Source organism: Amphimedon queenslandica, unplaced genomic scaffold (genome assembly GCF_000090795.2).
Source record: "Amphimedon queenslandica unplaced genomic scaffold, v1.1 AMPQUscaffold_13510, whole genome shotgun sequence".
Taxonomy (NCBI): domain Eukaryota; kingdom Metazoa; phylum Porifera; class Demospongiae; order Haplosclerida; family Niphatidae; genus Amphimedon; species Amphimedon queenslandica.
This window is the reverse complement of record NW_003546254.1, coordinates 655,957-674,701: the sequence shown is the minus strand read 5'-3', so window position 1 is coordinate 674,701 and position 18,745 is coordinate 655,957. Positions and strand designations below refer to the sequence as shown.

The following is an 18,745-nucleotide window of genomic DNA, read 5'->3' as shown; positions in this document are numbered from 1 at the left end:
AATCCAAAGTATCCTTGGTCTCAGGATATCGACTCCCATATTGTCATGTTATATATAACACATATAGACATGTATATATGTGGTTGACAGTTAAATAATTTAATATTATTAAGTGAAATGAATATACTATATCTCAACTGAGTTTGACCCAAGAAAAACTGGAATAACTTTTTATAGGAATGTGGGATAAGGATGTCAGAATCATCCTTAACTTTGACTGGATCATATGTAAAAGAACTACTTGTTAGTATATCTGACATTTGCTTTTGCTGTAAACAAGTTGTATGCTCATATGAACAAACACCAGAAATAGACAGGTGCCCACTACGTTCCATGATAATCTTCTCTGGGACCACCTTATTGTACATCCTTGTTACACCTGTAGCTCGTAAGCTATGATCCAAAATACCTCCAGCATCTAGGCCTGCTGCTTCAGACATGACCTTCAACTTTGTTTTGAAAATGTTGTGTCCCACTGGGGTATTATAATACCACGGTTTATCATCTTTCATGTGTTTTACAGGTACAGGCCTACAGTAGAACAATTCTTTTTTGAACACACTTTCTGGCAGTTTTGCCATGTAGAGCTCCACTAAAAACACCAAACACCTGTTACCAATTGAACTATTTGCATAATGATGTACCACCTTGTTGTCCAAGTGTACCTGATGCATCCCTCCATAACGATTTTTCGAACCATTTTCAGTGTACGTCATCCTTTTAATTCTTTCCGATGGTAACTGTGGATTTTCTACTTCATCTATCACAAACTGTGTAACCTTTAAATTATGGTGCTCTTCTCCACCTCATAAACATAAAAGAATGCCGCAAAGAAAAAAGACAGCATTCTGAAGAGCTAGTGGAGAATGACACCCCATCACACTGCTACTCCAAAGCTTATCTTCCTCAGCAATTGATACTACATGTGCCTGATTTTTACTGGCTCCAACACCATCTTTATGAAGTTTTCAAGACAGGTTATCAAGAGCTGTATGAATTTGTTTAATCCTTTTATCCTTGGAGTTCATAAAATTTAAGCACTTTGTGTCTTTAACTCGAGCATAGTTCTGCTATTAGTATTTGTAAAACAGATTCAGGCGTATAAGGATTTCCGTTTTGTCGTTTGACTTTGAGACAAAAGTGGGACGGCATTGTAGCCAGTTTCGAGGCATCTTTATTAGACCACAGGTCCTCAACATGAAATTGATCTTCCTCTTTATTTGCGAAATCTATCCATGCCTCAAATAACCTTTACAGCCCAGTTTAGAGCAACGGTAGTGTTCTTGGGAATTGCTTTTTAGCTGCTACTTCTAGTTCCTCGGTTGAAGCAAAAACAAAACCGGCTATCTGGCTTTTATGAAAGAGACTGCCTTCTCCTTTTTTTGGGAGGGCTTTTTGTGTCCATTAATAGAATAAACAGATGTAGAAAGATCCAAAGAACTCGAGTCAGAACAGCAACTTTACTTACTTTTGTCACAAGGTCACACTGAATGCCTTACCTACTATGCATGTGCAAAATGGCAGATTAAAGTAGGTAAGATGGAAGAGGTATTAATTATACCATATATCGTATATAGTACACCAGTCATCTTATACAGAATATAGAACCCCAGTTTTGTGTCCTCAGATGTGATATAGCCCTCGGGCATTCAGCCCTTGGGCTATATCACATCCTTGGACACAAACCTTAGGTCCTATATTCTGTATATAAGACGACTGGTGTACTATGTGTATATATTATACATATACACATTGTACATGTACTCTATTGAGAGTGTCTGTGTGTGTCCATTGTTTGCAGTTACTGGTCTGCATAGACTAGCCTGTATCAATTTGTGAAATCTTCCCCTATTGACTATTGTGGTCAAGCCTTTGTGTAAACAGTTTTTAATTACCACTTGTAGCTTTATCTCTCTCCATGTCCATGTTCCTGTTTCACTTTGTTTTTGTTTATACAGGATAAGCTTTATAACTTTATGCATGTACCTGTACATGATTATAAAGAATGTGAAGTGTTCTGTGATTGATGAGAGAGAGAGGGAGGGAGAGTTTTTAATGTGAATTCTTGGAAATAGCAATTTCAGTTAGTGTTGTATGAGTTTGCACAGTTGAGTGAGTTTGTGAAGTAAAGGGAATGTTTTTTTACTACTTCCTAATCACTGTGTATGTAATGTGGTTTCCTTTCCTTTTTACGAATCCTTTAAGGAACTTTATTATTATTATTATTATTGTTTATATCTTTGTCGTGTATAGAGGTCGTCCTCAGCATACAGTGACACTGACAGTGGGTCTGGCTTTGGAGGAGGATCTGGGGCTAACCCTTTTGGTGATGATGATAAGGAACTACTAGTGGAGAGGGAAGAGTGAGTCCCCCTCTCTCACACACACACACTCTCTCTCTCTCTCTCTTTTCCCTTCTTCCTTCCCTCTACCTGTAATGTCCCCTTCTTCCTTATTTTAATCCCCTCTACCTGTTATAAATACATACAATCACGCTTCCCCAATCACATCTCTTATTCTTTTATTACCATATAGCCGGAAAATTTGGCGGTCTAAAACTTTGGTGGTTTTGCATCAAAACTGCCTAAATATAATATTGGCGGTCTCTTAATTTGGCGGTTTACTATCTTGCCTTTTCTTTAAGCATTCTCAGCTCTTCTTGAAGCTGCTCCTTGGCAGTCCTTGCCCACAGTCTTGACTCTGTGACTGAAATAGTGAGAAATACTGCCATTTTTAGTATGATGGAACCCACCCATAATAATTGCAATTATTATTGACGGTTATAATATTGGTGGTTTTATTTTGAACTGCCAATCCACCAAATTTAATTATCCGCCAAATTTTCCGGCTATACAGTAATATTTTTGGATTCATAATACATGCACCTATCCAACAGTGATGCCTCATTTCAAGCTTCATTTGTTTGAGTCATTGCACTTTTGATTACTGTATGTGTTTTTATCTTCATGCAGTCCTGGACTATCCCCTGAAGCTCAGCTACAGTTACAGCACGACACCTCAGAGGTTGAAGAGAGGGAAAGACACATGAGACAACTTGAGGTATGTGTACATGTACATGTACAATTATATATACATGTACATCCTTGAAGAGAGGGAGAAAGAGAGAGATGAGGAAAACCACACAGTCATCAACTCATCATCCAGTCTGACTGCAATCCATCGAATCTAATTTAACATAACCAGTAGCAGGGATGCCTGCATCTAAATACCAACGATCCATTATTGCTTAAATTTATATAATTTAGCCAATTAATGTAATACGGATATACACGTTTTACTCTAAATAGATCACCTATAATGAAGGAAGCATCAAGGGATCAAGGGGATATGTTGATAGTATAATTAGTATCTTAATGTGTTTTTGAATTATAATATTGCACCTGTATCAGTGATCTGACTGATCTTATACTACACTCATGCATTTACGTTACATGTACATGTACTCCTCCCCTCTCTCTCTGTCTCTCTCTCTCTCTCCTAGACTGAGATACTGGATATCAATGATATATTTCGTGACTTGGGGACGATGGTCCATGATCAAGGGGAGATAATTGGTACTTACTTTTGTGATGATTGTATAAATATTTCATAGTACATTCCTGCAGACAATATTGAAGCTAACGTTGAAATAGCTGGGACTCGTGTTGAGAGCGGTAATAAGCAGCTGGGGAGAGCAGTGAAGCACAAGGTAATAAAGAAATAATCATGTTATAATTATTCTTTTTAATTTTATGTCTATATTTTCTCTCTTTTTTTATCTCTCATTATACAGAGGTGTAGCAGGAGACTCACAGTATGTATTCTCTGTATATTACTAGCTGTAGCTATAGCTATTGTCATAACTATACTGATACTGGTTGGAGTCCTGAATGGCTTTAAAAAGTGAAGAGAAGACATTTTTTTCTTGGTCACCACAACTTTTCTATTGTCCTTTCTCTCTTCTCTTTAACTTAAAACTTTGCGTGAATATTATTATTATTGCATTCTTCTGCACTGCTTTACCAAGAGATAATGTTATATTGTTATTATTATTGTTGTTGTTGCTTATCAGTATCTTATATACAAACATTGTTGCTTTTTTAAAATCTTTACTTCAGCTGTAACAATTATTATTAAAAGATAATAAAATTATTATTTAAAAAAATAGAATTTTGTTGCCAATAGCACCATTTTCTGTAACTAGCTAATTACACGGGGCATGTCCTTTTCGCGGTTTAGAGATCATTCGCGAAATTTTTCACCGCGAAATTCTTCTGAGAAAACTTAGAAATGCAAGATTCGCGAAAATTTTTACCGCGAAAATAAACCGGTATACGGTATTTAATTTATTGAGTTGATCAGTGCTCTATTAGTACAAGAACCCTTTCCGTCTCTCTCCAACTAATCTCAATCTCTGATAGCTGGATAGGCTTGAAGATAGACATCGAAGCAAATAATACTTTCATTAAAAGGTAACTACAAATTTTCAGTTCTGTAACAAGCCCTTCCTATTTGTTATTTATGGCTCTATCTACAAATTTGTCTATGTATTGTTTATGCTTAAGATAAACTTACTGATTCTATTTATAGTCATTTTAAATAACAAGACTCTTCCATTATGATTAGCACAAATTGCATATTTTAATATGGCACTATTTGTCATTAGTCCGCATAAATAATAGATCTATGTGTTGATAATTTATACACGCATAAGATTCCCTTTTACCAATTATTATACTTGTATGCATATTCGTATGTGAATGTCCTTTCACTGTGCTTATTAATGTTGTTTGGGATATGAGATGACTTACATTCACAACTGGAGCCAGGATTGAGCCTTCCGGCACTTTCCATACAGCTTAATAGAGCAGCCTTCCTGCACCTTGTGCATACAGCTATCTTTGTCCATCTCCATGGCCTTCTTCTTCACGTGGTATCAGTAGTTCACATTAAGGCCATACAGCTGAGTATCAGGCCCGCCTCTAATGGAAACTATGAATCTTATTGCAGTGGCCTGATAATGACAATCATTATCACCACCTAGGAGCCATGCACCATGATCAGAGGAGTCCCACTGTCAGCTAAAACGCTTACTAAAAGTTGTTTTTCGTCAGTTTACTTCTTTATCCAGCCCTCTCATGACGAAAGTAATAATGCATTAGAACACATCAAATGATAGATTGAAAGTTTTATTGATTTAATATGTAGGAAATTTGTCTTAAATTCTTAATTCCTGAGATATGACAGCTCAAAAATCACTTACCGTGTCAGTTTAGTGAGTGTACACGAGGTGCTGCTTATTAGTTTATACGAGGTAAGAAAGAGCAGCCAGAGTCTTTTAAACTGTAGATGCTTTGAAACAAGTTTGTATGCAACAAATAGAGCCTAATTATTGTATCATAAACTGCGTATAAGTATACAAAACTAAAGCTTTTCACTAGCATATCCAAGGGGAGGCTGAGGGGGCTTGAGCACCCCCCTCATGGCTGGGTTCAGAAAAAATTACTCAAATTTTGGACTCTTGCATCACTATGATTTCAGCAGTTTCCAGTGCTTTAAGGAGCAATCAGAAGTCGTCAGAAGTACCAGTATGCTTGAAAATGAAATTATCTTGACCACACCCGTAATTCACAAAAATGAAGGAAAACGCTGTTTTACCACTGTAAAAGGGGGTGTGATCAAAATGGTGGCGCGCTTTACGCACACGCCCTCAGCACCCCCTTTTCCAATTTTTAGATACGCCCCTGCTTTTTATCAGTAAATGGCATGTGTATTTTCTGACGGTTGAATGTAATGAATTAGGCAGAAAATAAGCTCCCATATAAATTTCATTACTGTTAGACTGCACCACCTATGGGTGGGGCTTGTGGGCCAGGGTGGGAGTAAGGGTTAATATAGTTAGTATGTTATGGGAGGGCATTCCAGGCATGCATTACTATGTAGTAGGTGGTGCTTGATTTGAGCCACACCTTAATTGCTGCAGCAAGCAATGTAAAGCTGAGCAAGCTAACAGTAACAGCAAATCATCAGCATTCTCTTTAAAATTTTTGAAGAACAACATTAATGTTTCATTTGTGTTATGTTACACTGATTGTGGCAAGGGCATGTGCTATAGTGCACTCGTTACCCAAGCCATGCGTAGGCGTGAAGTGAGGGTAAAGCAGTCGTCGTGTCTGTGTGTGTTTGTGTTGGCTTGACCTCCACTTTTGAGCTGACACTGCTTTTTGTCTAGTCCTGGAGAGCCTTATAATCAACACTGGCTCTAGAAAAAGTTATTCTCCGTCTTGGGAATGCTTGATTTGTCTTTTCCGTAGACAAAGAAGCTGGCAAAATTGCCAAACGTTGTTGGTTTCCCTGCAGCTCTTTCGTAGTTAGAGCAAAAGAGCAACAGCAGGGGTGTAGGAATAGGGGGGGCAGGGGGAGCAGCTGCCCCCCCACTTTTATTGACATGGGGGCTATGCCTCCCCCCCACTTACTTCACTGGCTTTTTTGAAAATTACACCATTTCAACTCAAAGCATGTATACCAATAAGCACTTCATAATGATAATGCACCAAGTCATTCAAGTCAATTTTAATTTCCCTTAAATGCATGGTTAGCTACGAGCTGAACTAATTCAAGTTAGATAGAAATATTTAAATTTTAATGTGAGAAATTGCATGTATCATTGTCAACTGTGTGCGGTGCCTGCCCCCCACTTTTCAATAGCTTCCTACACCTATGTACAGGGCAGATAAAACAATAAAGCAAAGCCTCATCTTTCATTAATATGAGAGGAATTGCTCCAATCATCTTCATTTTTCAGTTATGATAGCCCAAACATTCATACCTTGTGAGTTTACACGAGGCTCTCTTCTCCAGAAGTAGCGGCCAGAGTCTTTAAACATTAGGGACTTAATAGGTGTTTGTATGCAACAAATAGAGCCTAACAAATGTATGCTAAACTGTTTAAAAGTTGAGAAAAAGTAAAGCTTTCTTTACCACTTAGGGTAAAGCATGGCTTGTTTGAGCAACACCTTCATTGCAGCCACACCTTTACATTGCTGCAGCATGCAGCAGTGCAGCAAAAATGTTGGAGCTTTTTCTCTGTCTAAAACACCAAAACATTCTCTCTCTTAAAACACTCACTAAGTTGTAATAAATTTAATCAGGTAGAGTTAGGTAGAGTACAATGTAAATGGGTGCTTTTACATTGTGTAGCTAATTTTTAAAATTGGATTTAAAAATTATTAAAGTTGCTTTAAAATTGAGCCAAAGGATCTTTGGCCAAATTTTGTCAAAAATGACTAGGAGAGAAACCTCCAATTTAAATTTTTCCCTGATGTATATACATGTTTTTTTGTCATTTTAAAGTTTGAGCTCATTCCAATCAAAATTAAGAAAATTGGCTGTACTGTAGTAGAGGGTTTTAATCAAAAATGAATAGGAGAGAATTTTTTCATTTTTATAATTTGTATAAAAAATATAAATTAATAGAATATAATAATAAATTAATAATATAAATATAATATAAAATTAAGTTAATAAAATATAATAGTGGAATGCTTAGAATGTATTTTGACTTTTATCATTGTTTTTATAGCTATATGTAATTGAATTATTAATGTTTTCCTAGTAATAGCTTGTTCTATGCAAGATTAAGATATCTTTGGAAGTCAAAATAAATTTGAGCATAAATTTATAATTATTATTAGTAATGTGTGGGCGTGTGTATGGTATATTATTGCACGTTGTGTGGTTTCTGTGAAATATTATTGTCACAACAGTGATGTTATCATTAGTCTAAACTAGCAATATCAGGATATTGGCTCTATTATTATACAGTTTATATTATGTGTGATATTTATTATTACATTTGCCATACTGTACATACATTGTGTTTGTGAGTGTATCAGTAGTATATACACTGGTAATGTTGTGATTATTTTTGAGCAAACAGTTTTTATGAAAAAACTTTCAATTCTCTTTATTATCACTTTTCCCTTAGCCTTTTAAAAGTTATTCCAAAATCAGGCCAAAGACCCTGTACTATATAGTACAGGGCATTTTTATGAAAATGGCTCAGAAAATTGTTCATTTTTATACTTTTCCTAATTTACTCTTCCTAATACATATGCATGTTTTTATGTTGTTTTGAAAGTTTTTTGTCCTATTTCAATAAAAATTGAATTTTTTTACAAATTTTTAAAGTTGCTCAAATGGGGGCAAAGGCCCTGTACTATAGCCCATTTTTTTCAAAAAATGGCTCCAAAATCACCCCCAATTTTTATTACATTTTCTGATACATATTGATGTCCTTATGCTGTGGAGAAATTTTGAGCTGATTTCGACAACAAATTCCTGAGTTATGGGCATTTTTTAGAAATAAGCCAGAATCTGAAAATTACACTGTAATTAAATAGTACATAGCCCTTGGCCAAATTTTGCCAAGAATGACTAAAAATTTTTTATTTTTTGAGCTGATTTTAATAAATTTTAAAAGTTACTCTAAAATTGAACCAAAACCCATAAAGGTCTCTGGCCAAATTGTCAAAAGTGACAAAGAGAGAAATCTTCATTTTTATATTTTTTATAATACAATATGCATGTTCTTTTGTCATTCTGAAAGTTGAGCTCATTCCTATTAAAATTTGAATTTTTTACAATTTTTAAAAGTTACAGAATTTAGTGTCAGAATTTAGTATAGAATGAATGACTAGGAGAGAATTTCTTTATTTTATTTTCCAATTCACTATACATGTTTGACATTGTTTGTATGATTCTGCATGGCAATATTCACATATTAATACATTTGTTGCATTATTTTTACAAAACTTGGTTTTATTCTCATCATGATTATATATTAATCTTTGAAAAAATTTTCCTTGTAGTTTTTGGAGATGTTTCTACAGTGTGTCATTCTTTCCTTTGTCTTGTTTTTATGCACTGCTACTACAGTCCGTAAGTACATGGGTCATTTTATACTCTGCTCTAATTTTTCTTGTTTTGTGATTGAAAAAAAATCTTCTAGAAAATTTAAATCATTTAGAAAATTTATTACAAGACTGTTTTATTAATCCATTTCAAATTAGTAAAAATTAAGAAGAAGCAAAACAAAATTCATTGCTCAACTGCATGCACCATAATATACTGCTTAAGCACAAAGTGCTTATTAGTAATCAATCATAATAACTATGTAAATGTATGTAGTAATAATGTGTGATTCTACTGTGTTATTTTTCTTTCATAATTTACATGTGTGATACTGTCTTTTTAACGACCTGGGGGCGTAGCCCCCAGGTCGTTCCTATAATTGATTTCACCCACGTGCGATGTTTGCATATATAATATCCACACTTACATTTCTTCTATACATGTTGTATTGGAGAAATAACAAAATTCATAAGCCTTAGCAACCACCCGCCCACGCTCCTTTACGTAGTGGGTGTGGTCACGGCAAACAAAATGGTGGCTTAAACTTGGGACAAAGTGAAGAGCTTTCTAACAGCAAGATAACATAGAGATACTGTCTAAAGACTTCTCTAGAAGCATTAGAAGGTAGATAGAGCCTCAATAAGTCTTAATAAAATCCATTTGCACTTGCAAGGTGGTGAAATCAATTATAGGAATATTTTTTACACTGTTACGCTTGTTTAAAATAATAGGCAAGGGTGGTGGTATAGGAAGATCAACCTTATTCCAGTGCCGTAATGGAGGGATTGATTGGAGTATTAGCAATGGTGAATCACCGCCATTCCTTACCAACATACAACAGGATGCCGATATACTGAAAATTAATAGCATAGTATATCAACATGAAGGAAACTATACTTGCAATGGTGATACATCTCAGCTTATAGTACTGGGTAAGTGAGAATGTATTTTGAAAGGTTCAGTGTTGCAGATTGGCCTATAGCTTTCTTAGTTTATAATTATTAATGGGTAACTCACTCCAACTTTAGGTGGTGCTTCAATTTTCTATGGTGACTTGATGTACATAAGCTATACTATAGTCCATGGTTTTTTCCAAAAAATGGCTCCAAAATCACCCTGAATTTTTATTAAATTTTCTAATACATATTGATGTCCTTATGCTGTGTAAAAAGTTTGAGCTGATTCTAACTTCAGATTTTCAAGTTACAGCCATTTTAAGAAAATGCCGAAATTCTTAAAAATACCCAAGACTATAGCCCATGGTTTTTTCAAAAAAGTGGTTCCGAAATCATCCCAAAATTTTATTACTTTTTTGATACATATTGATGTACTTATGCTGTGTAGAAAGTTTGAGCTGATTCTGACTTCAGATTTTCAAGTTACGTACAGCCATTTTAAGAAAATGGTGAAATTCTAAAAAATACTCAAGGCTTTATACACTGTGCACTATGCATGATCCCTTTACCTGTGTTTGTTTATAAAGAGAACTCCAGTAATCACTTTGTTTGTTTTTATGCTATCATGCTGTGTAGAAATCTGTCAAGATTTTTCTACATTTTGTCATGCATGTAGGCAGCAAAGGCATGCTTGCATAGTTGTTGCATTTTTGCTCCCACTTTCCTGTTTTTGTATGGCCCGGCCTTGTGCTCCTAACTTAATAACATATCTATTTATTAGATCGACAAACTGACAACCGCAATCTCTCTCTCTCTCTCTCTCTTAGGTGTTGTTAAGTTTCAAGGTTGCTCTCCATACCAGAATTGTGACTTAGGAGTGACCAGCATGCTACCTGAGGGACAGCCAATCCCACTCAATATATCATATGACTTTGTCAATGGAGGGCCAAGAGGCGAGAATCAAACAATTGCATCCTTACATTTCAAGCAAGATGGATCAAATCTGCTTAGTTGCAGTAGTACTGGTTGTTTTATTCACGACAGTCCACTAAATGTAACGAAAAGCCTTGACAGTAACATCAATAATATTCAAGCTGATATCACAGATGACAGACCTATCAACATTAGTAGGGTCTTTGTCGTTGAACTTGATGTTGTCAACATGGGTAACTTGTATGATACCGTAACAGCCACCTTTACAGTCAGTATGACCTCCACCTTTACAGTCAGTATGACCCCCACCCCTACAAGTTAGCAGAAACACTTTCTACTGTAACTTCCTTCCTCCTTATCATATTGACCTTGTCTGTATGCACACCTGATGCAATTAACAGTTTTGCTAGATTGTAATGATGAATTATGTAATCCATCTCACAACGTATTTGTTATAGCATGTTAGGCTCTATTGTGGGCTTTGCACTGCCAGTGTGTATGTAGTTTATGTATTATCTTCCCGGCTGCACAAGTGCACATGCATTGTCTAGTGCATGTGCATACCTACACGTACACATGCATGCATGTTTTTTGCTTCATGATGTCCATCTATGAAGGAAGTCATAACTCATTCACTAAATAAACATAGAGAGCTTATATAGCTATATATATTGACAATATTTTGAATTAAATAACTTGTTATATATGCAATCTTTTAGATCTTGTTGCTTGTAGCATGGAAACTATAGTTAGTAGTGATCGTGGTACATTTGAATGGCCAGAAACAGTGTCAGACAGTACAGTTCATATATCATGTCCTAATGGTCCTAGTGGTGCTACTGCTAATAGAGCATGTACTAATAATGGTGCTTGGGAATCACCTAATGTAACACTCTGCCGTGCAATTACTTTGATATCTAATCAATTTAGAAATATTTCTAAGGTAACTAATAATAAAGACTTGATATGTACTTGTATATAATTTCTTAAATTGTATATTCAATAGGTAAATGTTACTACTGAAAATGTAGTATCAGTAGCTGAGAACTTAACGAATTTAGTGGTCAGTACTACTGATGCTGCTGATCAGAATACTGACAACATTAGAACAGTGTCTGCCATATTGGACCAAACAGCAATACTGCTATCAGATCCTATGATAATCATGAATGTCTCATCATCAGAATTATCAATGGTATAGGACATGTTTTATCATTATAGTAATGATTTCTTTGAAGATAACAAAAAATACTGTGCAGATACTTGACAGCTTAGAGGAATGGGCACCAGCTGTAGTGGAGATAGAGTCAAATAAGTAATACTTGTTTTTATGTTCACATGTACATGATTACTTTAATTATATAGTGTTATCAATTCTTTTGAGAGGATCATCGATGCTTTAATAAATCAAGACAATTTTACCAATATAATGGTTGTGAAAAATGGCATTGCTTTAGCAGGAGAAAGTGTAAATCTCATATTGCATGTGTTTTTTAATTTTTTTATTTTATTTTTAATAGTTTCAACAAGCAGTGTTTAATGGAACAGAATTTACTGCAGCTTCTATTGGTAAGCATAGCAAACACTTAAATCTATACTACACATAATTTAAATCATTGTCATATTCATGATATTTATGCCATCACCAATAATTGGGGAGTCCCTTTGAAAAATACCATTGACTATTGTATTCCATATTTTATTATCAGTAATTGAAAATTTGTACTTACATGTATTCTATTTCTGTTCACCAATAGATGACACATTAGAGGTTGATACTCAGGTTGGACAAGACAGTACTAATGGTTTGACCTCGAATGAAATAGCATCAATCAGATTACCACAAAGCATCATAAGCATCATTGAGACTGATACAATTGATGTAGCATTCACACTGTACAATAAATCAGTACTGTTTCCTATCAGAGAGCCTCCCCCTAATACAATAGTGGGATCATCGGTTATTGGTGCAAGAATTGGTAAATTGACTGATGGTACTAAACTACCTGATCCAGTAGTTATTAATCTGGTACTAAATACAACAGGAGTAAGTAAATATCTGTTTATTGATAATGAATACTTTCCATTTTCAAAGAATATTACTAACCCTCGCTGTGTGTATTGGAATTTCACTACAGCAGGTTAAGTTACAGTAGTGATACTATACTGTTAATGTTTATGTATGTGTGTAGGCGGCAGGGGAAACTGGTCTACTGATGGTTGTAATACGACAGTTAATGCAACTGCTAATGATCTCAGTGTCATCAATTGCCATTGTGATCATTTGACCAACTTTGCCTGTCTTGTGGTAAGAAAGTAAATCTGATTCATCCTCTGTAGCTATATACTCTTTATAGGATGTGTCTGCTAGAACTAATGGAGCTACTGAAGCTCCTCAATACTTCACTATGACACTAGAAGTTGTATCAATATATGGTGTATGTCTCTCATTAGTGGGACTAATACTAACAATTATTACTTTGATTATATTTGAGTAAGTATATGTGCATGAAATCATTGTGTATTGCGATTGTTTTGCTTCACAATAGGAAACTAAGGGCAAGGGAAGCTAGCACGTTTCACATTCAACTCTGTCTCTCATTGATTTATATGTTAATAATATTTGTTGTTGGTATTAATAAAGTATCAGTGAGAGCTGGTTGTATAACAGTTGGTGTTCTCATTCATTACTTTGCTCTTGTATCTTGGATGTGGATGGGAGCTGAGGCTTTGCTTATGTTTCAAAAACTAGTCATTGTATTCACAGACATTACACAGAAATACTTAATTGCTGTTTCTATTTTATGCTGGAGTAAGAAATTAATGATTTTGCATTTATAATAATGATTTTTTGTATATAGCTTTGCCGCTTTTGCCAGTTGTAGTCACATTAGCAATTGACCGTGACTTTTACATTTATTTATATGAAAATGGAAACCAGTCTGGATTGTAAGTGACAAATGTGTATTATACTATATAGTTATGTTGTTTTTTCTATATTAGTTGTTTCATTAGTGAATTGATACCCTTTCTTGTTGCTTTTCTGCTTCCAGTTTTCATCATACTGATCTTCAATGTTATAATATATGTTCTTGTTATTCGTGTAGCCATTCTCCACACTGTTGGTAAGAACAAAAGAATGAATAAATCTCCATTTACCAAATCTGATGTAATCAAAATGCTATTATCTTATTTTGGTATCTTGATGCTCTTTGGTCTCACATGGCTGTTTGCTGTCTTCATGTTCATTACTGAGCCTAGCATCTCATTCATGATTCAGTTCTTCTTTGCTTTCTTCAATGCATTTCAAGGTTTCTTTATTTTCTTCTTTTTCATCATTCTAAGCAGTGACTCGAGAGATGCTTGGAAGTCACTTCTCTGTTCTTGGATGGTAAAGAATGGAATGGCATCCACATGCAGTTGTTAAAAATAAAACTTCAAATATTAAAGTTACATCACTACAGGTTGAAAATGCACCAGAGGGTCTATAGTTTCAATTAAAGCAAAAAAATAAAGAAAAGACATGAAAGATTTTGACTTGTTTGTTTTACATTCTTTGTTCTTATCAGAAACTGTTACTAATGTGAAATGCCTAAGTTTATTGTTTTTATCTTTCTAACACATTCACTGTCTTTACTATCATCATCATTTCATTATTATTATTATAGTCTATATTCTTAGTTTCAATTGAGATAATAATTGCTTAAGTGTTTGATTTCCTATTTTTGTAGTGACAATGTTATTTGAATAGTTGATGCCATAAATTCATTTGGTTGAAAGTAGCTCAATAAAAATGAAGAGAGAATCAGTGCTAGTCTTTGTTTTATGTGTTCAGCTGCTCAGGATTGTCCTCTAGATCTGAGATATACTGTATTGTCTAACTTCAGCCCAACATACACTACATTCAACAATGCTGCTTTTACATTTGTCCAGCCTTTGATCATGCTTTGATGTGGTCAAGCAACATGTTGCTTTGAATAGAAAACCTTTCTATTCCTTTCAACAAGGGTATAAAAGAATTAAAGACAAAGGCTGGCAACAGTTACCTATAATTTGAAATAATTTTTAAATAAAAATAATAATTATGATCACATCATCACTCCATATTAATAATTATTATATAAATTTTTATTTTTGTTATTTTTGTGAGGGTATACTAAAGAGAGAGAGAGAGATTAAATACCATTATCTCTATGTTGATTTAATTAATTGGGCTTCTTTCTATCTGTAGTATTGCGTAAAGGGAATGTTTCAACCTGCTGTGTGATCATACCCACAATTAGCGACTCAAAGAGATTCCTCTACCACTACTGGTACCGACCCACCTGTAATCCAATCTGTGAACAAGATAGCGTGGGAAAGTTTCATTTTTTATAATTTTAGTGTACGTCTAATGCATTTATGTCATGTCTAGTATTATTTGACTTTACTGTATAGCTAATGAGTTATGGGAAATTTAGAGTTTAACTTAGCTATGTTTTAATTTTTGCAAATTGACTCTAAAAGTGATTTGGTCGTTATATATTTTAGCAAAATTTTGATTACCTGCATGGTTCTGTAGACCTCTGTCATGTTTGAGATTTAATCTTAGCAAATGGACCTCAATTTGCCAAATTCACCAACTTTATACTGTTTAGAAATCAAGTCAATTTATTTCATTCTTTTTGCCATACATAACATTCTAATTTAAGGTGTGGGTGTTAATTGTTTCTGACCACACTTACTGTAGTTAATTGATTTAGTGTTTATTGCCACACCCACTAAAATTAACTCACACGTACGCACCCACACACATACATGTACTACACACACCCACATTGTCTTAATTGTGTGTTAGTGTATTGATGAGGATTCCAGAGTAAGGGACTGTTTTACTAATGCGACTATTGAATTATAGAAAGATTAATTTCGGGGGAATTCTTTAGTTTAACTGTCTTCACATAAACTACAGTGTATGTATTCCTTCACAATTCACATACAATAAATACACAATATCTATGCCACACATGCATTTTATTACATGAATACGTCTTGCCATTTCTTTCTTTATCTTCTATTTGACTTCACTCCTCTCTCTCTCTCTCTCTTCTCTCTCTCTCTCTCTCTCTCTCTCTCTCTCTCTCTCTCTCTCCCTCCCTCCCTCCCTCTCTCTCTCTTCCTTTCTTTGTCTATACTAATCCACCTGTTTTATTCAGTTAGTAACCGACACTGCTTAGTTAGCTAAGTCCAGAAATTACGACTTCAAAGTGACCAATTCACACCTGTAAGTTGTGGATATAATTATATGTGTTATACTAGGATATTCTAGTACACTCTTAGGATATTATTTTATTAATAGCTCTTATTCTCGACTATAAATGCAATCAATTTGAAATGTTAATGACAACATTCAGTACAGCTGGAATAAAATTTAAAAATCTTCAGAGGGTAAGTCCCTTGTGATGACTATCACATCTCTCAATTGTATTGTCACCAGCCAAGTGGAGCAATTTGTGGAATCTGTAATAGTGATAACAATTACTTTATATGCACATACATGGGGATTAACCTATTTTTTCTCCTCCTCCTCCTCTCTCTCTTTCTCTTTTCTAGTTATTACTCAAAACATGGAGTGACAGGCACTTAACAGGGCAAGACAGGTACATGTACTAATATTATGAAGATACCGTATGGCGGGAAATTTTCGAAGATAACAAATTTCGCGGATTTTTTCATGTTAAATTCCTTGAAAATCAATTTAATACGGTACAAGATGGCAGATTAGTGGAAATTCGCGAAAATTAATTTTGCAAACTTTCGGACACGGGTCATTCGCGAAATTTATTATCCACGAAAAAAACCCGCTATACGGTACTCACATACATGCACATGTAAACCATTTGTAAAAGGAAACTAGGTTCATGTAGATCTACTAATTCACATGTAAATGTTACCATAATACATTTGATGTACAGTGTATGTGTACATTAATTGATACAAGGTCTTAGAAACACAAGTTAGTATAGTACATGTACATGTACAGTACATGTACATGTACAGTACATGTACACATGTACAGTATATTGCTAAACTATTAAGAAAAATGCATATATACAGTATACATGTTACATGTACATGTATGTGTGTCTGAGTTAAAAATAGACAGATAAATAATAGAACATAATAGTATACAGTGTTTGTGTACATGTAGTTTAGTAAACCCTCCCATCTGAGAGAGCTTGCTCATGAGATTGGAAAGAGTGACAGGGATGATGGTAAGATGAGTGTGCACCTCTGAGACACATAATGGAGCTACATGTACATGTATATGCTTAGTGCTCTTAACAAATCTCAATTCATGAGTATTATACTGTATGTAGATAACAGAGCCTGAAATAACAGTCAGACATTGAACATTTTCTGACCATTTGCTCAATTGTTCAACCAAATTCTATCTTATTCTACCATTTTGTGTCTGAACTATATAATTTTTGAAATAAATTTATTAAAAGCAAAATAATGCAACAACATGTTCTACCGCAGGGTTTCCCACAAAGCATGAAAAGAGAATGAGCTTTATGAGCTGACAAGCACTACAATAGGGTACGTGGCATTTGGAGCAACTTTTAAAATTCATAAAAAATTCAAATTTAATCGGAATCAGTCCAAACTTTCTACACAGCATAAGAACATGTATATGTATGAGGAAAGATTATTAAAATGGAGAATTTTCTACTTTTAATTTTTGACGAAATCTGGCCAAAGTCCCTGTATATAGTACAGGGACTTAGGCCAGATTTTTGAACAACTTTAACAATTCGTAAAAAATCTAAATTTGATTGGAACCAGCTCAAACTTTCTACACATCATAAGAACATGTATATGTATTAGGAAAAATTGTAAAAATTGAGAATTTTCTACTTTTAATTTTTGACGAAATCTGGCCAAAGTCCCTGTACTATAGTACAGGGACTTTGACCCGATTTTTGAGTAACTTCGAAAATTTGTAAAAAAATTTAACTTGATCGGAATCAGCTCAAACTTTCTATACAGCATAAGAACATGTATATGTATCAGGAAAAATTATAAAAATTGAGAATTTTCAACTTTTCATTTTTGACAAAATTTGATCAAAGTCCCTGTACTATAGTACAGGGACCTTAGCCTGATTTTTGAGCAACTTTAACAATTCGTAATAAATCCAAATTTGATCGGAATCAGCTCAAAGTTGATACACAACATAAGAACATGTATATGCATCAGAAAAAAATATAAAAATAGAGAATTCTCTCCTTGTGATTTTTGTCTAAGTACCCTGTACTATAGTGCTGGGTCTTAGGCCCAATTTTTGAGCAGCTTGGCAATCCACTGACAAGAAGCTGCATGAGGACTACTGTATGCCAAAATCCTGTAGGAAATCCTGTCTGACCGTTTTATGTTTTATAAAAGTGGCTGGTCAAATTAAACTATGTTCAGACACAATGTCTGAATATTGTTTAAATTTAATTTCAGGCTCATCACGTGATTATAGTAGCTACAATAGGCTATACATTAACAAACTGGATCAGCTTAACATGTCTTTGTCTCTTATTCTTTTATGAGTGTGTGTCACTATTGAGTCTGTTTATCTTTAATGTGACACTAATGGGTGTTGGTATGTCCATTGTGTGGCTACACAGCAACTAGCATATACAATATACATGTATTCTATTAAATATGTGTGTGTGTGTGCGCGCGTGTGTGTGTGTGTGTGTCCACTGTTTGCATAGCCTGTGGTTACTGGTCTGCATAGTGTCTGTATCAATTCATGACATCATAGAAATGTGAAATCTTTCCCCTAGTTGACTATTATGGTCAAGGCTTTGTGTAAACAGTTTTTAATTACCACTTGTAGCTTTATTTCTCCATGTCCATGTTTTTGTTTACACGGGATAAGCATTATAACTTCATGTGTGTGCATGTACATGAATGTAATAAAGAATGTGAAGTATTCTGTGATTGATGAGAGAGAGAGAGAGAGAGAG

General features: G+C 34.6%; 3 protein-coding genes across 3 annotated transcripts in view; all 3 read left to right on the top strand.

The window, feature by feature from the left end:
* The window catches only part of LOC100636860 (syntaxin-7-like), an 8,713-nt gene extending 4,548 nt beyond the window's left edge, over positions 1-4,165 (top strand). The window contains exons 7-11 of the mRNA XM_003383458.3: positions 2,254-2,363; positions 2,973-3,060; positions 3,503-3,575; positions 3,627-3,709; positions 3,794-4,165. Coding sequence (XP_003383506.1) covers positions 2,254-2,363; positions 2,973-3,060; positions 3,503-3,575; positions 3,627-3,709; positions 3,794-3,907 — 468 coding nt within the window. The 3' untranslated portion in view covers positions 3,908-4,165. The remainder of the gene's footprint in view (positions 1-2,253; positions 2,364-2,972; positions 3,061-3,502; positions 3,576-3,626; positions 3,710-3,793) is intronic.
* A 4,709-nt stretch (positions 4,166-8,874) lies between these two features.
* LOC100633032 (adhesion G-protein coupled receptor G2-like) lies at positions 8,875-14,506 on the top strand. The gene is made up of 15 exons (XM_020006870.1): positions 8,875-8,940; positions 9,645-9,845; positions 10,637-11,059; positions 11,462-11,685; positions 11,749-11,937; positions 11,981-12,057; positions 12,108-12,210; positions 12,263-12,311; positions 12,500-12,789; positions 12,838-12,883; positions 12,935-13,050; positions 13,100-13,236; positions 13,292-13,554; positions 13,604-13,691; positions 13,746-14,506. Exons 1-15 carry the CDS (start codon positions 8,880-8,882, stop codon positions 14,167-14,169), a joined length of 2,691 nt encoding a protein of 896 aa, XP_019862429.1. The 5' UTR covers positions 8,875-8,879; the 3' UTR covers positions 14,170-14,506.
* A 1,820-nt stretch (positions 14,507-16,326) lies between these two features.
* Positions 16,327-18,745, top strand: part of LOC105316443 (syntaxin-7-like) — a 5,111-nt gene continuing 2,692 nt past the window's right edge. The window contains exon 1 of the mRNA XM_011411332.2: positions 16,327-16,381. The gene's annotated coding sequence lies outside the window, so the exon portion shown is untranslated. The remainder of the gene's footprint in view (positions 16,382-18,745) is intronic.